Source organism: Saccoglossus kowalevskii, chromosome 15 (assembly GCF_978046115.1).
Source record: "Saccoglossus kowalevskii chromosome 15, keSacKowa6.1, whole genome shotgun sequence".
In the NCBI taxonomy this organism is placed as follows: Eukaryota; Metazoa; Hemichordata; class Enteropneusta; family Harrimaniidae; genus Saccoglossus; species Saccoglossus kowalevskii.
The window spans coordinates 13,493,033-13,519,397 of record NC_140655.1 but is presented as its reverse complement, the minus strand read 5'-3'; the positions used below and the strand labels follow the sequence as shown (position 1 = coordinate 13,519,397).

General features: G+C 35.1%; 2 protein-coding genes across 2 annotated transcripts; both read left to right on the top strand.

Moving 5' to 3' along the window:
• LOC100368878 (sulfotransferase 1C2-like) lies at positions 1 to 5,031 on the top strand. The gene is made up of 6 exons (XM_002733588.3): positions 1 to 239; positions 2,107 to 2,336; positions 2,795 to 2,918; positions 4,082 to 4,176; positions 4,311 to 4,482; positions 4,641 to 5,031. The coding sequence occupies exons 1-6, from the start codon at positions 74 to 76 to the stop codon at positions 4,769 to 4,771; spliced, it is 918 nt and encodes a 305-aa protein (XP_002733634.1). The 5' UTR covers positions 1 to 73; the 3' UTR covers positions 4,772 to 5,031.
• A 4,681-nt stretch (positions 5,032 to 9,712) lies between these two features.
• Positions 9,713 to 25,431, top strand: LOC102809751 (lysophospholipid acyltransferase 5-like). Its single transcript, XM_006815042.2, has 12 exons — positions 9,713 to 9,815; positions 14,967 to 15,074; positions 15,745 to 15,851; positions 16,752 to 16,883; positions 18,381 to 18,488; positions 19,529 to 19,711; positions 21,678 to 21,764; positions 22,276 to 22,442; positions 23,203 to 23,350; positions 24,170 to 24,325; positions 24,886 to 24,992; positions 25,401 to 25,431. Exons 1-12 carry the CDS (start codon positions 9,713 to 9,715, stop codon positions 25,429 to 25,431), a joined length of 1,437 nt encoding a protein of 478 aa, XP_006815105.1.
• Positions 25,432 to 26,365: the final 934 nt, after the last annotated feature.

The following is a 26,365-nucleotide window of genomic DNA, read 5'->3' as shown; positions in this document are numbered from 1 at the left end:
GACCAAGCCTGGACCAGTCGACATCACACACTGTCTCTTGTTACACACATACACACACGCACACCTGAGAATCATGACAGAAAACAACGAATTACAAGCTCCATTCGAAAAGACGTACTACGTTGATGGAAGGAAGGAAAGGCTGATGGTATCTGCTATGCATCCCGATAGCATCAAGGCACTGAAAGATTTCGAAGTCCGCGACGATGACGTATACATTGTAACTTACCCGAAAGCAGGTATATTAGTGTTTGTGTGTGTTTGCGGAGTGGGGGCGGGCGGTGGAAACCGGTATCATCATGTATCGATATATCTCGGAAAAAATCGAACAGAAACATGTTCAAATTACTGTCATTAAATCAATATACGAATGCTTTGATGGGACATTTATGCAAAGGGTGTTAGGCTTTATAGGTAATGAAGTAGATTTCAATGTAGCATTTCGTGCGTCTATCTGTCTGGCAGAAGCAATGTTGTATTTGAAATCAGACGCAAACGCAGTGTGTGTAGCAAAAACATCGCATCTATCAAACATTCATGTTTTACACTGTGACCTCATTCGAGCAACAGTTTAAAGCGGCGTTATCTCCCAAATGTTACAGTAGAATGAGAACACATGTTGTGTTATAATTTGCTTTAAAGTAGAAAAAATAGTAAATAGTAAAATAGTAAAAAAAAAACACACAATAGCGTAATTGGTCGTTAGGTAATCCCTTCGACAAACCACTTATGTATAGGTTATTACAGTGGCATACCACATATTTAATGTTAAATCGTTTTACACCTGTTGACACCTGTTGACACCTTAATAGTTTGTCGCAGTGAACAATTGGCGAATTTTCATTCGGTGTTTTTTTTCGCTGTGCGTGAGATTTTTCATTGAGCCTGACTTTCATGGATCTGATTAGGGTGGCGCCAGACAGGCGACGAGGCATTTTTTTTATCAATGATTATTATTAAAGCCAGGTCGGGTCGGGTCAATCTGTCCATTCTATCCTTTCCATTGTTGAATGGATATCTATATCCATTATCGGTTACAGCGTTATTATACTGTACCCGTTGAATAAAGTACGGGTCAGCGACTGAATCTACTTGTCAGTAAAGCTATGTAAATCGATAAATATGATAAAATAAACAATTTGGTAGTAGTATTTTATGGGACTTTGGTCCACTTTGTTAGACCTGAGAGTAAACGCCTATCAATGATTCAAATTTGTCTATTTTTGAAGTTGAGTCACATATTTCGTTTATGCAAATTGCACATATATATTCCCATTTTACTATAATAATATATTTTAGGAACACCTAGTATTTAATCCCAATGGTATCACTGGTGTTTAAGCACCCCCTCCCACAATGTCTCAGTTTGGGAACATTCACACGTGTCAACGAAGTTGGGAGTTTAAAGGTCAATATGGCCAAAGTTGTTCGTCTACTACTAGGTGTGCGTCTCATTACATGCCATAATACCCAACTAAGTTCACAAATTCAAATTCTGATGCGATATCGATGTACAAATATTTTAGAATGTTAGAAGTCGAAACTTCTTTATCTATAGCCACCGTATTACACCTTTTTTTCGATGTTGATGCCAGGGAGCTGTCATTACAGCTCCTTGTTGACGCTAAACAGTGATTCGGAAAAACTAATTACATTGTTTCGTTGCTGTAAGCGCTGGTCAGCGATATATTATATCACTGCGATGCTTTTCTTAACGTCAATGCCTTTTGGGGGGGAGCTCCTCCATATCGAACACTGTCATAGTATTTAATCACTAACAATGTGATGCGCGATGGCAGTCGCTCCGCGCTGTATTCGATATTGCTTATATTGCTACATCACGACCTCCGCACTTTAACCTCTTCAAGGTTAGATTACACAATACAACGCATAGTGAGGCTAGGAATTCTAAAAGAAAAGTGGATTATGTTCCCATTATTGTTGGTAAGAAAAACAATGAATAATGCTTCTAATCAAATTTTAGAAAGCGATCCTTTCTTGTACAGTACTCACAATTATCCCTATAGTTGTTATAGTGATATTTTCAATACTCCAACAAACAATATATGACCTCAATGACGTAATATTCGTAAAACAATTTTGCAGGTACAACTTTCATCCTAGAGATCGTGGATGCTATTATGCACAGAGGAGACATCGATGCCATCAAAGGCAAAAAGATGGAAGACAAACTGAATCTGCTTGAATTAGGCCCGGCACCAGGCATAGATGTTGCAACATATAAAAAGGTGACGACGTGGAAGTCGCCTCGACAACTCCAGACTCATCTGCCACGTGACCTGATGCCACCGCAGCTCTTCACTAAAAAACCTAGGGTATATAGTTTATATGTCGTTTATCTCAACAATACTGCATACGAGAAAGTGGGAGATTCAATTTGGCAACAACAACAACAACAACAACAACAACAACAACAACAACAGCAACAACATGACCAATCCGACTTATAACACAATCACATGGGTTGTCTCATATGCCCATATTTGGCGCTCCGCTTAGGATTGGCCTTAAAATAACTTCTGAAGACTGAGGACTGGATGCTCTTTCAAGTTGCGAACTTTGTATGCGGTCCCTGTTTTTAGTTATTAACCGACGTTAGCTTCACATTCATATTTTACCATGGCCACAGCCGAAAACATGTTGTTTGTTTTTGAGCGGAGCGGACCGCCAACCAGCTTGTCCATGTACTTCCCAGTTGTTTACAGTGACATCTCGCAATGAAAAAAGCGTGTACCTTAATTCTGATGTACTTACAAACAATGTATTATTTCAGATTATCTTTGTAACAAGAAACCCCAGGGACTGTTGCCTGTCTCTCCACCAGTGGCATGCAACTGTGAAGTTTTTGGAGCCATGCGAATGGGATTATTATTTCGATCGCTATATAGAAGGTCAAAGTAAGTGTAGTATAGTATGGTAGTCAGAGCAGCCGTCGAACGTGTGTATGTGTGTTTATGTTCTCCTACTAATATCCCAAGAATAAAAAATAGCTTTGGATTTTGCAGCTGATATTGATGTGAATATTTTGCTATTTATTTCCACTATATTTTTGTTTGTGTCTAAACTATTTGCACAAATTGAATAGAACTGTGCGAATCAGAGAATGATATTATTTTCTAATATTAATATATGCATATTAATTACCTACTTTGCATACATAATTCCTGCCTCCACGTTTTGGTTGCATCTAGTTTTCTCTAATGGATTTGAAATATTGGTGCATACATGCTGTTTATATAGCTACATTTTTTGATAATTTGCATACTAATTTACATACCAATTAACCATTTTCAGCGTTTATGTTCAAACATTCAAACATTCACCAACCAAAATTATGGAAAAACAATCCAATTTACTTTTTCCCCTACTTTTATTTGCTTGTCATTTTTTTTTTATTTTCCTGTGTGTATTTTTATTCTCACTTTAATTGTATGTTTGTCTTTATTCACATCTGTATTGCATTTTAGTCAAAATCCTAATAGGGATACGAACGCAATAAAGATAATTATTATTATTATTCAAATATTGTACACTAAAACTTGGTGTATTTCTTGTATAAAACGGGGTTGACATTAAACTGTGCATATTAATTAACATATTTGCATACTAACTAATTTGCATACTGAATGTGAATCTACGACCATTGCTCGGAATGATTAATGACTGGTGCTGTATGTATAACAGGATGCAGTCCCTCAATATGTTCATTAAGACTAATGGTTCGACTATGCACAGTGTAGTACTTGTCCATTATTAGGCCCAGTTAGTCCCCATTGTTGATGGACGAAAATACAGAGTAAGGATGCATAAAATACTTATTTTAAAACAAATGCAAATAACATAAAACAGTATATAATAAGTAAACTTGTAACATAATTGTCAATCTAAAAGTATGAAATAGATTTACTTAAAGTATACTTCTATTTTAGTAAGGATTAATTCAGCCAGAGCCAAAATTACCTAAAAGCATATAATATTTTAACTTCTGGTTCCGATATTGACAACCATCGAATTATTAATATACTGATGATTTTTTGTTTTGTTTTATATTATTATTTAGCAATATATGGGTGTTGGTTTGAACACTTAGCAACATGGATGCAACTGAGTGGTCAAGATAACTTTCTGCATCTAAAATATGAAGATATGAAAGAGGTACGAATAATTCATTCTACTTCTAAGTAATGTGTATATATCTTATAGTATATGATATATATTATGTCTCTATGATATGTTTCACCTTCTTTGTTTCCAAACTGACAATGGCAATGCCTTTCATTAAACTACAGGATCGTCAAGGTGCCTCGGAGAAAGTTGCGAAGTTCCTTGGATACGACCTGACGCCTGAAGAAATGAAGAAAGTCGTAGACCATACCGATTTTAATAACATGAAGGAATATATGAAAACTGTAACTCAACGCGACGTGTTCCTACGTGAAAACAGACATTGGCAACGCAAAGGTACTAAAATACATTAACAGTCAAGGCATTAGAGCACTATTTAATTTACCACTTCCAGTCTGTTGTCTTCTATGTCATATTACTACTAACCAATTGTAGGTAAGTAAAGAAGGCCAGAAGGCAATCGTTAAATTTAACTTTTATTTCAAATTTTTCAGGAACCGTTGGCGGTTGGAAGGGACAATTCACAGTGGCCCAAAATGAAAAATTCGAGGAATGGGAACAACGAAAATGCAAAGAGTATGGAATCGACTTCATTCAATACTATAGCAAGACACCCAAGAAATAGATACATAAACACAAGCCATGCCACATACGTGACTTTATACTAGGATTTCGTTTTTACCCAAAATGCAACTAGGAAACTTTCGCTAGACCTCGTGACAGAGAATAATTAATTTCGTGACCAATTAATTTAGATATATTGTGTTCATAATTTTTTTTTATTATTATTCAGTGAATAAAATGAGCTTCGGGTTAGTTTGAATTTGTTATTTGTTACAGTTTACAAATAATAATAAAATAAAATAGGTGGGAAAATTAAGAGAATTAATAGTTTTTACGGTAGTGTAAATAGCTGCCCCATCCATGGAGTCTGTCCATGTCTTCCACTAACCGAACTCCACTTGTCTTTCAAAAACGGCAAGGCAGCATGTCGCTACTTTGCTCGTTTACAGACTCAAATTTTACTAAAATTAGCGAATGTTTGTCACACTCGCGAGCGTACTTCTTCATCAACGGAAATGACCGATTATTAAAAAAACATGAAAATTTGACCAGATTTCCAGATTATTAAAAAAACATGAACATTTGACCAGATTTCCCCTGTTGCCACCTTAAAGGTTATTTTGAGTATAGTATCGCTGAGGGCGCACTACACTCAGACTAGAAATTACGTACTCACATTGTTGAAGTGTACGCCGCTGTTTTGATCATCATAAAACATCTTTTTGACCCCCAATTTCAAGATTTTCGGCTATTTTAGAGATACATGTATTTAAAAAAATTTTAACCAAAAGACATCTTCAACGTCGATCATTTGGAGTAAAGTATTCAACTGGCTGCGGAGCACTTCCACCCACAATTCAGATGAGTACCCCCTCCCCCAGGTCCACACGATTGGTGCCATTGTGTTTATAATAGGCAGACACAAAGTGGGGTGAATGCGAACACGATAACATTTTAACAATAATTAACCAACTGCTTATCACTCGTAATGATAGGTGCATATCTAAGCTTACTTGAAATACATAATGAAGTATATGTTAGGGTGTATCACGAGGGAGACTCATTACAACGAAAGATTCGTGTCATCATGGCCGCAGTTCGAGTATTTATATTTCTTCTGATCTGTTGGACAGCATCTGCAGCATCAGTGGATGAGAAATATGGTACGTCGAGTCATTAGCAGGTACCCCTGCTAATTACTGGGTTATTATTTGGCGGCTTGAAACCTAGTCTCGTTCGATCCTACGAATTTGTAATTAATCTTCCATATTGTACTGCGTGTTAGCAATGTGCATGTAATTTGAATCAGAGCTTCAATCGACTTAACTTTAATTCAGACAAACAATACATCTTCCCACTCATGCCAAGCGTCAAGAAAAACTTATGCCTATGCTGCATATATATATATATATATATATATATATATATATATATATATATATATATATATATATATATATATATATATATATATATATATATATATATACTGAATAATTGTCCTATCATTTCTGAAATGGTAACTATTTCTTCACAATTGTTGATGTCCCTATGGGATCATGTCTGTTTTTCGGGCAGCATTTTACAAAATACGGGTCACGTTCTAAAAGAAACAAAAGACAACTTAGAAATTTGGGCTTTTCTCGACAAACAGCACAATCAAACGGCAACATCACAGAGCTACCCACCGTGTCGCTATTTGGATTTTTGCAAACCGGAAAAAAAACACTTTGTGGATCTGTACTTTTGGCAAGGTTATCATGTTCTACTAACACTCAGTTTAGCAGTTAGTTAATTACAATAAATAAATAAATTAAAACGTTTTAAGAAAAATAGAAATTGTCGTTGATATCCAAGTCGAACAGTGGGTTCCATGAGAGTCCCGAGTACATTTCCCTTAGAAATAACATTTGTTCATATTTTATTGTATATGTTTACAAAACACAGAAGCAAATCCTCCTTCACACTCCGTCCACACTTCATTGAGCTTCCATACACACGTGTGGAGCACGAAGCCGGGTTTATTTTAGTCACTGTTGAAAAACGTGTGACACGGAATGACCGGGTCTCGACCCGGGGTAGTTAACTCATTGTCAAAGGGCTCGTCTCGGCCATGAGTTCAGTGTTTAATCCCGAGTTGAGACACATGTGAACGATAACTCGGGTTTGAAATACGCCCTCTTGTGGTGTTATAAATGGTATCGGCTTATTATATTACAAGTGGCAGACAACATTCTCTAAGACAATCCCCAAACGTTTCAAGGACCAATTACAAACACAAACCGACAATGAATTTATGGAAACAGCTCATGCGCACGGCACTACTCGGTCAATAGATAAGACAAAATTGTTAGTTTTCATTTGGAAAGAACGGGGCATTTTTGCTGTGGACGGACACCAAGAACTGTTGGGGGGGGGTAACTCACATCTTTTCGATAGAGCGCTATGTTAAAATCAGCTTTTCATCTCTCCTGTTTTCAAGCAACGCGTTAGTTTTTTTTTTAAATTTGCCATAAATTACAAAAACATGCATCTATCTTGTCTACTAACAATTTTGGTGGATTTAAATCAGGTTTATAATACATTTTAAGTGTGGTGACAGCCACGCCCCCTTCTGATGTCCTAACATCATGTCTCTAACTGAATCCCAGTAACAAGTTGTAGCCCAGCGATACATTCATACATTAACAGTTCCTTATACAGACTGGACTTTTATTTAACTGCAGATTACACCAATGTCAAAAAAGGTGTCAGCAACTCTTAAATTCTGAAGTGCTCCATTGTTTTAATTCGGAACACTGCCACACACTTAAAATGCCTTTTAAAACTGAATTAAAATCAACCAAACCTTTTCAGTAGACAAGATAGATTTTATTTTCAACTGTGATATGGAAAATAATAAAACATAAATCAGAAAAAATGAATGAGTAGAAATCGGGTACACTTACCCTTCACTACGGTTCCTACAGTTAGACAGCTTGCAGCCCAAAACAGTAAAAAATCTACAAAAAATCTTCGAAACATTCTTCCCAGTAAAATTAATGGGAAGTCCAACAATATAACCATAAACTTAAAAAAAACTAACGCGTTGCTTGAAAACCTAACAGTTAACAGTTGATTTTAGCGCACTGGGGTGTATGGAAAATAGTACTAGTATATGAGGCCCTTCCAACGCCCTCTATAGTTCAATTTTCTATCCTACAATCCTTTGTAAAATCCAATAACACATTTCTTCCCTATTGTAGATGAGCAGGAGCTATTTCGTTCGGCAGTTTGAATTAAAGGTTGGTGGTCGTCGCGCCACGCATGTGCAAGATATGGGTCTCATATAAACAAAGATGTAGACGTTGATTTCATTAGAAAAGTACATTGAATTGTGGAAAAATCAATGTTGACAACACAAATGTCGCACATGCGCGGCGCGAAGACTGTGAGACTGTAACCCTTTAAATGTATTTCTAACTCAAATACAGAATCCATGCAACAAAAATGATATAATGAACGCAATGATGGTCTGTTTGAACGATGTTAAAACCGTCTAGCACGCGAAAGTGCGAAAAGAAGTAACATACGATGATTTGGTCCGTCATATTTGTTTATACTACAGTGGTAAAAGTTAGTGGTAAAAGTAGCCGTGGAGGGCGTGAATAGGTGTAAATCGCAGACTTCTTTTAGTGGTCTAAACCTATTTGCAACGCATGAACAGAGAGCAGGTTTAACCCACTGAATATTTACTCGGCGTTCGAACCCTCCATTTCTCGGCACGTGTGAACAATCTTAAATAATAATGAAGCAGTACTTTCACAGTTTAGGTACCTAGAGTAAACACAAACTTGTGCACTCATACTTGTGTTGTGATATGTGAGAACAAAACAAACATTTTTTTTTCCAAACAAAATATATATGACAGTACGTAAAGCATATCCCAAAGTGTGTTTTTTATATACATTTTTTGAGAGAAAAAAAAACCTAGGCCACACTTTAATTATGGAGGTTAAAACTTCAATCTCGTAAGTCAAAATATACAATTCTTATGAAAAACACAACATTATTCAGACAAGACATTAATTTCATAGGACAAAACAATAATTTATTAGAACAAAATATTAGCTTCGTAGACACTCAAGTTTATTGCTCAGGCAGAGGATCAGTGGCCTCGACAAAATGCGATTTTACTTTTCTTTTCTGTATGTATATTTTCTACAATGACCAAACTTAGGATAATTGTCCATTGCTTACAGATTGATATGGGAAGATGCAATAACGTAGCAATCGCTGATAGAAAATGTTCAGTTTGTGAAATTAAAAAAAATTGAAAATGAGCAACACTTCTGGCTGTCATGTCAGTTATACGCTACGAAAAGAGAAAGTTTGTTCAGAAAACACAACATTATTAATATTTCAAACAATAAAGATGAAAACATTATAAATGATGTGACGAAACATAGTTATAACTGTTTTAATATACGAGAAAATCCAATCAAACAGCTGTTTCACAATTTAGAAATTTGAGCGTCTTGTTTGATTTTCCCCTGTGTTGTTAGTGTTAGTTATTTTTTTCATATTTTCAAATTTTATTACTCTATTGTACTTTTCATCAAAGCCTAACATATGGGGCACGATAGCAGCTCCTAATTTACATAATGAGCCTCTGTTACAAAAGGGAAGCAATAAATAAATAAATAAATAAATAAATAAATAAATAAATAAATAAATACATTTAGGAAATATATCTTTCTTGATGAACTTCACGTTGAATACGTTTTCAGAATTGATCATTTTCGTTCATTTCAGAGATAATAATGTCAATGAAGTTATACAGAAGGGGCAAAGTTGAGTCGGACACGCTCTAATTTCAGTTCAAAAGTGGGGCATTGTTATAGTTGACCCCTTGTCACCGAGTATGCAAATATGATGGGCGGTTTTGCGCTTTGTAAAAATAACCAGGGCACCCAGACGTAACGTGCGGTCACCACGAGATCGAGGCAGGATCCAATCCAAGATGGCGGAGCTCATTGCGTTCTGTAACAACACTATCGCCAATTTATCTGATTTATTGAGTCTACCGGAACCCGCGCTGCGTTTTTTGATTGCAGTACTAGCAGGTAAGTCCAATATACATGCACTGATATTTAAGTGTCACGAGCGTGTCGTTATGGGAACGAACACTGTGTACTACCGTCGAAATGTAGTTGAAATGATCACAACACGCCGGGTAGTAACGGGGGGGGGGGGGGGCACTTGTAGCGCGTGTTCATGGCGAAAAGGCATGTGTGGCAACAATAATAATAATATTGGCTTTATGTGATCGAATATACTTTTATAAAGCCCACTGAACTAACAACTGAATGCACTTGTCTGATCTTGAGCAGTCGATGACCCGGGACCATGACTGCCTTGTAACGTGACTTCAGTGGCGGTTTTAATAACTGATATTAGATTTAAGTGACATCAACCAAATATTATAAAGCCCATTGGCACTAACAACCTAGAACACAGGGCTAGCAAAAAAGTACCTTTTGTTGATCATACTGTCATTGCCTCTGGGATCAATACTGCGTGGGGGCCGATCATTTTTTCAGGGGATAGTGTTGTGACGTGTATTATTCATTCATGGAGCTAAAAAAAGAAGGAGAGTGAAGTGAACTCCCTTTGATGCTATTGTTACCATGACTTCTGCCGACTATTTGGTCAACAGATAACACTTGACGGGTTTATTGGGGGATTACTGGACGTGAATATTTAATTAGTCATGATCGGACGTTCTCGGATGAGTTCGGTCGTTATTACAAAGCAGGGTGAGGGACGAACAAAAATTTATAACGACTCAAGTAGGAAAAAAACATGGCCAGAATTACACAGTAACTTCTAAATTGGTGATGTGTAATACACAAGTAATTGTGATGAAATCAATGTAGTGAGGGAACAAAGTATCATTAACTTCCAACCCGCCACAATATAACTATCCCCTATCCCTTAATATGAGCTATCAACACAAATCAAAGCAACGCAACGCATGTCAAATTCAATCGGCGATTGCCGGTTTGGCCGTGATATGCCGCTATTGGCACCTACCCTAGCATGACGTAGAAGAGGTCAGCTTACTATTTAACTAAATTTCGGCGTCCGCGGGAAAAGATTTTACGAAAAAAATAGAATTTACCGGAGCTCAAATTTAATGCGTCGTTTATCCAAAGCACGTGCTGTCTATGAGGGCCCACACAGGAAGTAGGACAGATGAACAGAAATGAAAAACGTGATTGTGAATTTGGCCATGGGAGCTCGAACTTCATTTCAAGCTTGTTGGAAAGTACATAGAAAACACTATATATCGGTAGTAATTTTATCGTCTGCGGCCAAGTATTTTATTTTAAAATCAATTTCTTGTGAGCAATGTTTTCGACATTACGAGAACCACATACATTGTAATAACTTGCTGAAAACCCGTCCGATTTCCATGACTCAAACGCAGACCTGTAGAACTGACGACACTCTTCTGTAATTACCGCTACGCGCATGTTCACCGACCTTTGACGTCAACTGCGCAGAACAAAAATGATCGTTACACCTCAGGAAGGCGGTGACGGCTGAATAATCAGTGTGACGGCAGAAGTCATCGACATGAAAGGCGCGTAAACACAAAAGAATAATCAGCTGAAAACAAAAGACTCAAGTAGGATTAAAACCAGTTCAGTCTCCTTCTTTTTTTAGCTCCATGATTCATTGTAGACATAAATGGCACATAGAAAACATAAAAACAAAGACAATAACAAACTAAACATTGCTTAAACAGACTAGGTGGCTTTGTGTTTTATTTGCTCTCTTGGCACATTACAATAACTGAGTTCACATGTACATGTACCAGTGGCGGATCCAGAGGGGGGCGGGGACAATGCCCCCCGTACGATCATTCATATCATCTGGATTACGCATAGCTTCTCTGCGATTTACGCTCCGTAAATTTTAAGCGAAGCTTGGACCCCCCAATACATTTTGCTGGATCCGCCCCTGACATGAACCAGGTTTGATAACATATTACAATGAAATACTGCATAATGGTAGAGAATAGCGTCATCTGTAAATCATTTTAAGTAAAATATGTAACAAAATATCCAGTAGAATTGCTGTACAGTGTTTATCATGATTTTTACTGAAAATAGAATAGATGTAACCATAATACCTTAAAATAGGTCATGTGACCTTAAAATAGGTTCATAATACCTTATAGGTCATAATACCTTAAAATAGGTTCATGTGAAATAGGTCAAATATAAAAAAAAGACAAAATACTTTATTATTTACATATCAAAAAAAAATTTCTTATGCATATAATAAAGATTATTATTATTGTAAACAGTATGGGCAGACCTTAATTAATGATACAATTTCAACAGCAAACTGTACTGTAAAATTTGTATTAGAAACCAGGACTTTTATTAAAATGGTAAAATGTGACAGACAGGATGTGTCTTCTAATAAAGCATCACCACATATGGGAAATGGTGAATTTTTGGTTTGGAGTGCCTTCTATTAACATCAAAATTGCATCGCGGATATATTCATGTTTGTGTACGACATGAAAATAAAGCACCACAGGTGTTAAGATTGCCGAAATGAGTGATGTTTCACGCTTGAGTGTTATTTGCATACTGAAAACTGGCGGTCATCTTTCTTTTTATGCGGTTTAATGAAGACGTTAAACTATTGTTCGAAGACTAAACTATTGTTCTTCCTTTATATCACTTTTATAACATTGACCTTAAAATCTAACCAGGTTTTTGAGGGTCACATGAGTAAAGATTGTACAGTTTTGAAAACATTTTTTTGCCCTTTGTGTTATATTGTGAAAATACTTGCACACATACTGTGATTGACCTTTGACCTAACAATCTAACCAGGTCTTGTGATTCAAAGTGCATAAAGGTTGAAGCCGCTAGCTATTTTCTTCTTGGGGGGGGGGGACTGCCATTTAACGGCCCAGGGCGAATTTACGACAGAATCCGGTACTAAGATTATTTTGTAGCAAGTTGGTTGCATTTATTGTACATACAATTCCGACTAAACATTAAATTGTGACGTCTATAACATGTTGTATTTGTCATCACAGAAATACAATACAAGCCATGGTTCATCTAATTTTTGCTGGAAGCGTTGTAATCATTTACTATTGTACAACCACTATTGATCTATTTCAAAATTGATGTCACACTATATGTCCCTCACCTGTTTTAACATACAATGTTGAATGTAGCATGCTCATTTCGTCAAGGTGTTCAGCATATTTGTTACTGTCTGGCATCTTCCAACTAACGAAAATCGTTCTAAGATTGCATGACATGAAACTAGGCAATTTATAAAATATAGTAAAATATTTCAACCTTGGATCATGGAAAAATTTGTAACTGCTTTCTTAGGTGGTTATTGAATGTTCTGCTGCTATTAGCCATGTACATGTTTTAGTTTATGTATTATTTCTTCCTCTGAAAGTACCTCAGCTGCAGCGGTACCCCATATGTCTAATGCAGCGGCAGTGCTCGGCAAACTGTCACTTGGCATGGACGTACTTGTTTATATTATTAGCGTAGATAACATTAGAACACCAGCCATGGGATTTTATCTTATGCTAGTACTACATACCTATATTTAGTGATACATGTATAAATGATCATATGGTTTATTTATATTAAAAGTAAAATGTGTATATTGATTCTACTTGTAAATATTGTGTTATTACTACATTGGAATAATGTTGTGTATCACACTGTTTTTTTTGCTTTGTTGTCGGTGTTCTTTTTGAATGACTTTTTCTTGAAAACAGTCAACTCTTTTGCTTTTATACTTGGAATATATGTTCTTTGGGTGGATCTCTCAGAGATTTGATCATTTCATGATGATATCTTCATCAATTCTCTATTTTTAACAAATATATATATAATATCAAAAATGCTTTTTTCAACCTTTTCTTGAAAACCTTTTGGTCGCGTGTTTGAAAACCTGTTTCTCTGAAGTCTGAAAATATACTATATCAATCTATTCGAAATAGATATATATGTTGCATAAATATTATTGGTAAAGTGCAAAATTGAGATTTTTAAACACCCAACACATCAGAGATTCAATTATAAAATACAAATTTGTTAAACATAGTCGCCATTATATTTTGTCTGTAGTGGCTTATGATTTTTTATTGCCACAAAGTACTGAACAACGGGTCCCTTACATCTGTGCAGTCGGTATTGGTGAGGGACTGACCTTAGCTGCATTGGAATAAGCTAGGCTATACAATTACAGCAATCCTGCTTTTCTTTGAATGGGGAATAAACTTCTCAGAATTCATCACAAATTATAGCACCAGTTTGAGTTTTTTTCGTAGCAATTGACATTTAAGTTTTTGTCAGGTAAACAAGTGAAAAAGTCAAGGTCGAATCTAAAATTTGGCAGCAAATGATAGTTTTTTGTTTTGATTGATTGACAACTAATAATGTTGTGTTTGTGCCTAGTCCAGTTACGCATTAATCTGCACTAAAGTTAACGATACCTGGCAATGATACGACCAGCGATACACAGCTACAATGGAAACTTGTGGCTATGCCGTGGTTAATACAATTATACAATATAAAGTAGAATATTATTGTTTTACTTACTTATTTGTATATTATAAAAATATAAACTTATTCACAAGTAACACCACATTAAAAGCAAAATCATAGCTGCTGTAACCATGGTACATGTCACCGAACCTGCTCACACCGTTGTAAAATCTCACTGGAAGCAAAGTTCGATTGACATATACATACAACAAAACACTGAAATCTTGACGAATCACATTCAACCTACTTGCCTTGTTTTTCATTACATTACATTACATCTTGCTTTTAGAAAGAAATCTTCTTTATGAAATACTTGTATTGGATGTAAAATATGAATGAATCTTAAATAATTGATAAGTATGTTTACCATAGAAACCAATGCAGAAAAAAAGATTAAAAAAATAATTATAATATATATATAATTATAATTTCTTGAAAACGTCTGTTGACTTCCTCTATCGCACATTCAAATACATTTGTACATAATGTTAGGATAATTCACTTGCCTGTTTCAGGGTACTCCCCCTCTCATAACATTGTTACTTTTTGATGATTTTTCATCTACGTGTCTTCCCTATTATTATTTGAAACATTTTTTTGTCCGAAGTTGAACACAAAAATATTTTAAAACAAAATGGGCTTCTTAAACTTATTTTTTTTTTGCAGGTTTTCCTTTAGCCTTCTTTCAAAGAAGTTTCCTCCATGGTAAATCTGCTACTCTTCACCATGCATACTTTGTTATATGTGGTCTCATGTTGTCATATTTCAATTATGGTAAGTATGCACTCTATAGTCACAGTTAAAGTTTCATTCATTGACAAGTCATGTATGAGGGGAAAATGTCTGTCCTCGTAGTTGTCGTCGTCGTTGTTGACTCCGTTGTAAAACTTTCACTTGTACATGTAGTTACAATAACTCAAACAGTTTTTATCTAATTTCTTTCAAACTTGGATATTATATTAACCAGCTTGGAATCTTGGCCTACTTTGATTATTGTGCATTTATATTATTAAAGATATTCATTAAATTTCATATAAAATTTTGTTACAATTACTTAAACAAATATTATCTGATAATCTTAAAATTTTAGAATCTTATCAATCACTTTGAAATATCAACCAAGTTCAATTTTGGTGTAACCAGTAAGTGCAATTATAGGGTGAAATTTGATTTCTTTTTATCACCATGGCAACTAGCAGCTGATATATTGTGTAGGCAAAACATAACTGTCATTAATTGTTCAGCAAATTAGCATATATGTAGATTAGCAGTTTACTATATCATCCAATGAAAGTCAGGCTTACCCAATGACCGTTGAGACGAAATCTTGGCAGTAGATCCAGACTAGGGTAGAGGAAAGGAACCCATCTGACAATAGTCGGTGTTCAGGTTATATCTCTATACTGTCACATTCTAATAATTGTATCTAATGTTTTATATTCAGGTGCTGAAAGCCTACACTCTGCATCATCTGTATTTATCAATTATTTATTGATATACTTTGCTGGTGGAACAGACATCTCAATTATTATATCGTTCATCTTTAATATGGTATGTATGTTTCCCTGGATAGTCTGTCTCAGAAATGCTTGTATGCATACCATGCTATATATGCTATATATATATAATACTTCATGCAGATATATTTTATTTTTTATTTTCCAATTCAATTTTTTTAGTTTAATACCTAAATCTATAGAATATTTAATGTTTAGGTTTAACATGTAACTCCTGGACTACATAGCACTTTTTAATACAGCATCTACCCTCTTTAAATAGTACCGTAAAATCTGTATTAGAAGCCGCATCCCAAATATAAGTCGCATCTATTCTTTTTAAACATTTGAGAACCAAAAATTCATTGTTTCTCATATGTGTAGATGCTCTAATAGAAGCCGCATCCCCTCTATTGCATTGTACCATTTTAATAGAAGCCGCGGCTTCTAATACAGATTTTACAGTAATTAAAATGTAACATTATATCATACCTTATTATACATTGTGCGAAACTTGTAGATCATGTTTACCCTTGTAGACCATCTGTCTACTGGGCTTTACCTAGTATGTAAACTATTAGGTACTACTATTCATTGTCGAACATCTTTTCTGTTCTGTAGTGGGTGCTACCCTTGTAATCTGTAGACTATCTAAAACAACATTTTTGTTTGAATTTTCATTGTAACGACTGTCAGTTTCTGTCAGATTTTTGTTAATGCATCAAAACTGTCATGCAATCTTGGATCATGTTCGGGCAGAGTCGACTTTGATGCACACAACCATAAAAGACAAATGATCCAACTGAGGCAGATTTCCACAGTGGCAAACTCTTTGATAGGAAACTTGGACTAATTGCCAAGGAAACAAGCTAGTAAACTCCAATTTTGAAATTTGAAGGAAATGACGATAAATTTAGTAGAAATATGATTATTAAACTTAAGTCGTTGTTTACAGGGTTATCTGGTAACTGGATATATATATACGGCTACTGATACATACGATATCACATGGACCATGCCACACTGTATCTTAACACTCAGACTTATAGGTTTAAATTTTGACGTATATGATGGCAGTAGACCTCCTGTAAGTATCATTTGCCACTCTAGCCTTTTTCTCTCGTGACAACTCATTTCTGTGATGTAAAAATGTCTTTTCAAGTGATAAATCTGTTTGTTTAATGGTACTGTTGGTTATTTAAGATATACATGTAGATAGTATCATTTCATTGGTACTATACATAGAAGTTCACACAAATTTATCACCAAAATTCTGCAATTTTTTGTTTTCAGTAATGAGTTGGAGGAATTTTATCAAACCACATTAACCTTTTCACCACCAGTTCCCTTTTTTCACCACAAATTCTCAAAAAAGTGCTGTTTATAGTCTGCACTCTCCTTCAAAAGTTTGGGACAAAAATAGCCAATTTTTTCAAGTATAAACTGAAAATTTAATTTTTTCTATTCGCTCCAAAATTAGGGTTTGATTCCCAGGAATATTGAAGAATGTAAGGGAAAAAATTTGGACGAGAAAGTCTGGTTGTGAAAAGGTTAATACATGTATATTAAAACTTAAAATCAGCAGTCGCTTGAGGCACATTGACCGCCAATTCTTTTCTTAGGTCTACCATTTTTCAAACCTAGTATCCCAAATGGTCAACTGAAAATTTACAAAAAAAATTGTTCTTATTTTAAAATTAGCCAATGTGTGTTGAAAGTTATGGGTATCCTACACAAATTGAGCAATGTGACATTTATTTGTCATCAGGTTTCCAAAACATTTTGTTAATTTTGTGCCCTGTATATTCATTCTCAATTAAGAATTACATGTAAATGGAAACTAGTATCTACATCAATAATAAACAACTTTTTGTGAACATTGATGGATTTTTCAGAATTAGTTATAGCCAAAATATGAAGTGCATGTCTAAAATCTATATTGAAATGCAATATAATATTTGCTGGCCTGTCGCCACAGACTTAGTCTACCAGTATTTATTGCTATTTTGTCATAAATAGAAATTGTCAATAAAAGTTGGCAGGTTCATAGAAATTCAGCCTGTCAAATTAAATGTTGTGTCTGTCTAAAATTGAAGCTAGAGCGTGACTTGTGAGAAAGGTTGATTACGTACATACATGTAACTCTTGTATCTAGATTTCAATGAATCATAGTTAATATTCCTGCATAATTATTACCGAATGTACCCAGAACTACCGTCTAACCAGTGAATAGTTATTTCTTTTTCTATTTTATCTAATTCCATTCTCAGCTGCACAATGTTTGTTTTATAATAGTTATTATTATTACAATAGAGATTTAATTACTTGCCCTACCACTCAGTTTCAATTCCTACTTAGTGTACGGTAGAATATAATGGCCACACTAGGTTTTCCTATGTTCACTATTTTTTTTTTTTGTGGTTAGCAGACAACCGATATTTTTGGAGTTATTTACTGCAGCTGACTAAATAGTGTACAAGTGCTAATAATATTTTGATATATTTGGTGTTTAATTTTTGATATGTATGTATGTATTTACATGTGTATGCTTTGTCTTGATCTTGAAATTTGTGCTTTCTTGTAGGAAGAAATCTCTAATGATCAGAAAATGACCATGTTAGTTAAAAAGCCATCATTACTGGAAATAGCAGGCTATACGTATTATTTCGGAGGATTCTTCTCAGGACCACAGGTACTCTGTTTTGAGATTAGATATGCTGCCCTCTATACATGTACCAATATGACGCATAGTGTCTACGATGATAAGTCAAGAAATATTTATTTTTGTATTTGTATTTCATTCAAAATTACCTCACCCTACTGCACTGACAGAGCAACTGAGCATGCTCAGAATAAATAATAAGCTTAGATTGTAATGCTCAGGTTTTTAGTGATGTCATGACCTGGTCATGACCTGGTCATGACCTCAATCTCAGTGGAAAAAAATGTTGAGGGGTGTCAGGGCTACATTTCCGATGGGAATTATAGAGGTGATAATGAAACAAACCCAGATCCCGGTAATATACAAAGACCTGAATTAACAAAGAAGTCAAGTTGTTATTAAAGGCACATCAAGGTTTACTCAGATTTATGAATGCAGTTTCTTGAGCATGTATGAGACATAGTTTTGTTGCACTTGTGTGTGGAAGTTTTCAGTTATCAGTACAACACTCTAGTGAAGGGAAATCACTTTATGATGAGTTGTACCCACATAGAGTACATATTAATTCACCTGTTGTACCATGTATTATTTTAACATGAGTATTTTATAATTAAATAACGGGGACTATGACATTCATGTCTTGATTCTTTTGTATGGCATATGTATATCTGAATTTGTGTTTCAATGATTTTCAGGAAGTCTGAAAGTTCAATGGCCATATTTTCAGTTTTACTTTAGATTGTGCTTTTTAATTTCATTTGTTAATACCTTTCATCATGAAAAACAAGTGAATTCTTCCATTCGTAAAATGACATACAGAATTGTTCAAAAGTGTTATAGACATATTTGAAATATGTGCGTCACCTCAGTGCCATTTCGGGCTGTTATTTCTCATTAAATTATTTCCACAAATTTAGGCATTTTTCTATAATTCTGCTGTTACAATTTTTCATTGGCTGAAGGTCTATCTCAAATATTTTGAAAAATCTGGAAAAAAGTTTTTTTGACCTGAAAGCTCTTTTAATTACAAATGTCTCTATCATGGAAAATTGAATCATTATTATTTTCAGTTTCCAATGCGGAGATATTTTGATATGTGTAATGGTGTGCTCACAGATGGTGCTAAAGGTGAAAGACCAAATTGTGTTGCCGCAGCGATGAAGAAACTTGCTCTTGGTACAGTTCTTAGTATCCTCAACACTGTCATAGTTCCCTGGATTCCTGAAAGTTATTTTCTTACAAATGATTTTGCTGTAAGTATTATTTGACAATGATTTAATAAGTGTGTACATCAGTTGTCTTAGGTCACAGAATGGCAGACTATTAACTTCAGCTGTTTATAGAATAGTTGAGACTCAATTCTATCTATTAACATGGGAATTCCTGTGTAAGTTACTGTAAAATGACTAATTTTTACTGGGTTTAAATTTTACTGATTTAACATTTCAGGCATATTCAGTGGGTTTTAAATTCACAATTTTATCATTTTTATCATAATGTGTTCTATGTTCAATTTTACATATTCACTGGGTTTTAATTTAGCGCATTTTCCAGTCAGCGAAATGAGCAAAATTAAAACTGAGTGAATAATTAACCCTTTACAATACAATAAAGTCATGGAGACAGCCAATCAATGATGACACAGAATTTAGTGTCATCTCCATAGCAATCAACCAGGCCATTCTTGAGCGGATTGGGAAGGGCACTCTGCATAACTTAGTAGTCTACCATTATTTGTGACTTAGGTTTATGGAGCATAGAATTCAGTTTTAATTCTTAAAATGTGGTGGTCGTCACGCTGCGTCCTGTTCCGTATGGGACTCATAACAAAGTATATCACGCATGTAAAATATATTTACATGAAATTCAAACCTGCACTGCGTGACGACTACAACCCTTTAAATAACAAGGTTGCATAACTTTAAATGTACAAGTTACTTCACAATTCCCAACCACACATCATGTTAAACAGAGGGAATTATCGATAGGATCTGACTGCCCTAATGCGACTTGATTCAGATTCAGGGATCCTGTTTCCCAGTGTACCTCTTCCCAAATTCTGAATGATTCAGATAGGCATGCAACATATCACTGTTCTATAAAACTATCTTGAGTTTTAAGTATGCTACTGTTTTAAATTTTGTTTTTTTTTCTCTCAAAGCCCTTAAAGTATCAACATGTAAAAATATAGTGCTTCATCTCTTTTTATTAGTCCCTGTTCGGACGCAGTCTGAAAACAGCGACTTATGGCTTGACCTCTGTGCATCCGTGTGTCAGTGTGCTTGGATCTATATCTTAGACATGCCTGGACTGATTACTTTCAAACTTTGCACATACATCATACATATTATTATACATATGCACATAAATTTGTTTCACGATTTGATTCAAGATGGCTGAATGACAGCCATTTTTGTGCTGAAAAATCATTAAAATCAAGCATTTATGGATGGATTTTGTTCAAACTTGGTGCATACATTGGACGTTATTGTACCTTGATGCGCGTCATTTTGTTTTTCAAATCAAATTTAAATGCAGTTTTAGTACCATATCTCTGCCATGCTTTGACTGATTATGTCATAGCTGTACAGATTTATTTGTTTGACTATCTGATTCAAAATGGCCAAGCGGCGGCCACTTTTGTGCTTAAAAAACATTATGAGTTCCTGATGCGCGTCATTTTATTTTTTCAAATCTGATTTAAAATGGCTGACTGGTGGCCATTTTGTTTTAATGACTGTGTTTCCAGAGCCGTATCTCTGACATGATATGACTGATTATGTTAAAATTGTTACCGGTATATTCATTCTACATGTACATCATGTTATAGATATACAGATGTATTCAAAATGGACGACTAGTGGCTATTTTGTTTTACCTAATGGTGTTCCACAGCAATATCTCTCAATATGGACAAGTACTAGTACTAGACGATCAGATGCAAGATGACTGAATGTCAATCATTTTTAAAAAATCACCATAATCAAGCATCATCATCATCCACATCTCTGACATGCTTATGTTTGAACTATATTACTGTAAACAAAATTATATACCTTAAGTTTGATAACTATCGGGGACTGTGCCATGCATGGCTTTTTATAACTGTAATCAGTTTCTATGTATCATCTATGACATGCATGTGGGTAGTCAATTTATTTATTGTGCCAACAGTACATAAAATCATGATATTGACAAATTAACATTTTTCTTCTTCAGGAATTAGAATTTTACAAACGTCTTCTGGTATTGGCTGCATGGAGTAACATGACACTATTTAAATACATGTTAATATGGTGTTTTGCTGTGAGTAGTTTATTTATTAGCTCCGCTGTCGACTTTGTCAAGGGGAGCTTATCATATGAGTGATTGTCCGGTGTCGGCCGTGTCAACTTTTTACTTTTTTAACTTCTTCTTGAAAACTACAAGCCTGAATGCTTTGATACTTGATGTGTATATGTACCTTGGACAGACCTCTCTTACATTTGTACATTTCGTGATGATATCTTTAATTCTCTAATTTTGATGAATATTTTTGGCATTTTTGGTAAAAAGTGATATTTTTGACTTGTTGAAAACAGCAAGTCCGATTGCTTTAATACTATACATATTGTTCATTTTGTAATATCTTCTGTTCTTTAATTGAAATGTGCATTGCTAACAGCGGAGCTATTTCAGCCGAGAGGTTGCTTGTTTTATACAAAACATTCATTCAGTCATATGTTTAAACCTGTGACAACCACAGCAATTGCTATAAACAAGCTAGAACTTTGCTACCTGACACCGAAAATAATTTTAACTTTTTTTTTTTTTTCAGGAAGGCACGTGTATCTTAAGTGGCCTAGCATACAATGGCAGAGACAAGGATGGCAATGCATTGTGGGATGCATGCGAGAATATAAAAATGTTTAGGTTTCTATTTAATCCAAGTTTCAGATCGATTGTGAAAACATTCAATACTAACACAAATCAATGGGTTTTACGGTAAGTATTTTACATTTGCTGGATGGGATGTTGATAGGATTCTTACTTTAAACCGATTGAAATTTTTTTTTAACAGCACTAAAATTTCTCTAGGGGCATGGTGACCTTTGTCAATTTTTTACATCGGAATGCCATAAAATTGTGAAAGTGAAGCTGATTACAGTACACTGATTTACAGAAGACGAACATAAATACATTGTTGTATTGAGAATGCAACTAAAAATGAATTTAATTTGACCTTTTTTTTCCCATATTTATATAAAATATGGCAAAATGTTTTTGTTTTTTACTGTAAAGTTTTTAGCTATTCTGATTGTCATCTGTCATAGACAACTTTACATATGTGATATACTCTTTCAATACTTGTTATACCTCTTATAATTGTTTATCGATTCACTTAGACTTCATTTGAGTGACAAGTCTCAGCAGGAACGTCACCGGGCAATTTCCATGAGGGCGTTTGAAATGCATTCGGCATTTCGTTAAAACGTCTACAGCGTTTGAAAATAAGTGACTCTTTAGGCCCGAGAACTGTCGACAGTCTAAGCATAATAAATGCATAATGCTGTTTTTCAGCGAAGTCAATGCCACAGGATTGTACTCCAATTTTGATGATATTGGATTAAAAATGCAATCATGGTGATCATAAATATTCAGAGGATGATATAAATTGTGGGTAGAACCAAGCTGTGTTCTAATTGGTTCTTGGTCTTTTAGATTCATTGTGAATTTCCTTCATGTGATTTTTTTTTTTTCACAGATATGTATATAAAAGATTAAAATTCCTTGGTAATAGAAAAATCTCTCAGGCATGTACTCTGTTTTTCCTTGCACTATGGCATGGTCTATCTTCTGGCTATTATATGACATTTATGATGGAGTTTGTTATTACTAATGTTGAAGACAAGGTAAGCCACTCTTTTACTACATGCATATTAACCTTTTCACCACCAGTTCCCTCTTTTCATCACAAATTCTCAAAATAGTCCCGCATCTTCCTTCAGAAGATTGGAACATAAATATAGCTAAATTGTTTGAAACAGCTTCTGAATTACTTTCGGAAATTCCGTTGCGTTTCGGAAAGTTTTAATTTTCACAACTTTTGAATATTTATTTGTACTTTTAGGTTTGTGAGTCACTTTAACACTGTTTTTTTCACCCCTCAGACCCCTCAAAAAGTCACTTCTGGCCTAAAAAATTGACACAAATTTTATCTGTTGGCTTCAAAATTATGGTTCTTTTCCAGAGATATTGTAGAATATATAAAAAAAAAGTGCAGAACAATTAGGGCGAAGGAGACTGGTCATGAAAAGTACATGCATTGAACCACAGTATATCAAATCTATAGCTGCCGTTAACAATATTTGTGAAGGTGGGGTGGGGGTGGGGGGTCTGTTTTCAACTGAACACAATAGCTCTACCAAAGACTAGCTCGAAGCATCTTGTTTACTGGTTTAATTGTTTTGACTTTGTTTACCTGTAGTGTATGTGTTACAGCAAAGGAATACTAACCTGTTCTCACTGTTCACGCTAGTACATGGCCGTCTGCTCTAGTTCTACATGTGTTTAAATACATGTATATATGATCCAGATCTTTTTATGCAATTATCTAAGTTTCAGTTTAACTACAACTAGTGTTGTTAAAAATCTGACAAAACTGTACTATGCAGTTAGCAATGTAAAATCCAACGGATTCAGAAAGTGTATATATTTTTATTTCTTTTCAGATGGTTGAGGTTGCTAATAAAACTGGTCTTATCAAGCTGATGGACAACCCTATCACAAAGGTTCCAACTTATTTAGTGTGCAAACTATGGCAATTGACATTCATGGGGTATCCACTTCTTGCATTTAATCTTCTAACATGGCGAAGACAAGTACAGGTAAGTCTTCCACTATGAATTGAGGTATACATGTAACTAGGGTTGCATGCAGACATAACATAATTGGTGTGATATTGGGATCTAGACATGTTGCTAGGGATATAGACATATGTCAGTAGACGTAGGTGGTGGAAGGTAGACAAGTGTTGGCAGACAGGTGGTGGGATGTAGACATGTCAGGAGACAGGTGGTGGGATGTAGACATGGCAGCAGACAGATGGTGGGATGGGATGTAAACATGGCAGCAGACAGATGGTGGGATGGGATGTAGACATGGCAGCAGACAGATGGTGGGATGGGATGTAGACATGGCAGCAGACAGATGGTGGGATGGGATGTAGACATGGCAGCAGACAGATAGTGGGATGGGATGTAGACATGGCAGCAGACAGATGGTGGGATGGGATGTAGACTCATGTTAGTAGACAGGTGGTGGGATATAGAGACGTCAGCAGACAGGTGTTGTGGGAGGTATACATGCCAGCAAACATTAGTGTGACCCAACAGGTAGACAAAGTGATCATGGGCAAGGTTGTAATAATTATCCTATGTTTTTTTAGGCATATAGTGCTGTCTACTGGTGTGGGCATATCTTTTACATGGTTTTATTTCCAGCTCTTTATATTTTTGTACTGAATCCACTTTTGACAAAGCCAAAACCAAAAAGGCAAGTATTGTGTATTTTAATGTGAGCAATTTTAATCCATTATGTGTAATATACAACAGAACGTCATGTTTTTGCCCTGTCGTTTGTGGGAAATTAAAGTTATATTCAAGAGTGATGTGGTTCATCATGCAGCCATAGATACAGCTTTGATACGCTGCATTAAGCTCTGGCTATGACATTATACTAAAAGTATTATTTAATAATTGATATTGATGCTAAAATATATAATAACATGCTGTGTGTCACAAGAAATGTCTGAGAGTTATATTGAATTGTTTTTGTATAGAAAAATTCTGGAAGCTTACTGTTTTTGGTATTTTCACTCACAGTACATGATCACACTGACTATATTTTGTGCAGTCTAAACAACCTGATAATAATCTAATATCGATATTTTTATATTTACAGTGATGTTGGGACCAAACCAAAGGCAGAATAGTATTAAAATGGAGAACCGTACAAGTATATGAAGCTGATTTATCTTTATTACTATTGCTGAACACACTGGGTCATGCAGGTTAAAGATTAGGTTTTTAGTCAAGGAATATTTAGAAAATGCTGTAGGTGTTAACACAAACATTGTGTCCAGATTAATCAGAAACAGGTCGATTGATCACAGATTGAATATCAGACACACTGATGAGGTGAAAAGATACTGTTTTTTCTGGGGTTTGTTAGTCCATGATTTCAAGTACCAGGAATGTCAATTTTGTGATGTGTATTCTAGAATCCTAGAAGTTTGTGAGTGTTGTATTTTTTGCGATTTTGTGATGTGGCGTAATTTTACGTTTTCACATCAGATTATTCAGTTTTTAACTAAAAATGGCGCATCTCAAGATTTGTTTTCAGTTCTATTTAATTAACTGTGGTATATTACAAGAACGATTGACTATGATGGGACAACACAAAGTGTTTGTATGTTTCTAATTATACATTTCATGCCAGTTTGTGAAATTTTAAGAACAAATGATTCTACCGTGAGGGGTGCATTCTTTGTATCGTTGCCGACTTGTTGCCTTTTTTTTAAACAATTAATTTTTAAAAGATTACTCGCTGTTGCAACTACAGTCAAACATGTGTTAGTGACCACCTGTATATAAAGATCACCTGCCTATAGTGACCACTTTTACACAGTCCCATTGTATAACATATGAGCAACCTGTATATAAAGACCACCTGCCTATAGTGACCACCTGCCTATAGTGACCACTTTTAGGCAGTCCCATAGCATAACATATGAGAAACCTGTGTACAATGACCACCTGTCTATAGTGACCACTTTTAGGCAGTCCCATAGCATAACATATGAGAAACCTGTGTACAATGACCACCTGTCTATAGTGACCACTTTTAGGCAGTCCCATAGCATAACA

What these genes read in the sequence shown, in the direction of transcription:
- LOC102809751 (XM_006815042.2), top strand. Translation starts at nt 9,713, where the DNA reads ATGGCGGAGCTCATTGCGTTCTGTAACAACACTATCGCCAATTTATCT. An exon ending in ATGATGGCAGTAGACCTCCT is followed by an intron (nt 16,884 to 18,380) that starts GTAAGTATCATT and finishes GCTTTCTTGTAG; the next exon opens with GAAGAAATCTCTAATGATCA. An exon ending in ACAAATCAATGGGTTTTACG is followed by an intron (nt 22,443 to 23,202) that starts GTAAGTATTTTA and finishes TTTTTTTCACAG; the next exon opens with ATATGTATATAAAAGATTAA.
- LOC100368878 (XM_002733588.3), top strand. Translation starts at nt 74, where the DNA reads ATGACAGAAAACAACGAATTACAAGCTCCATTCGAAAAGACGTACTAC. An exon ending in TGTAACTTACCCGAAAGCAG is followed by an intron (nt 240 to 2,106) that starts GTATATTAGTGT and finishes ACAATTTTGCAG; the next exon opens with GTACAACTTTCATCCTAGAG. An exon ending in AATATGAAGATATGAAAGAG is followed by an intron (nt 4,177 to 4,310) that starts GTACGAATAATT and finishes ATTAAACTACAG; the next exon opens with GATCGTCAAGGTGCCTCGGA.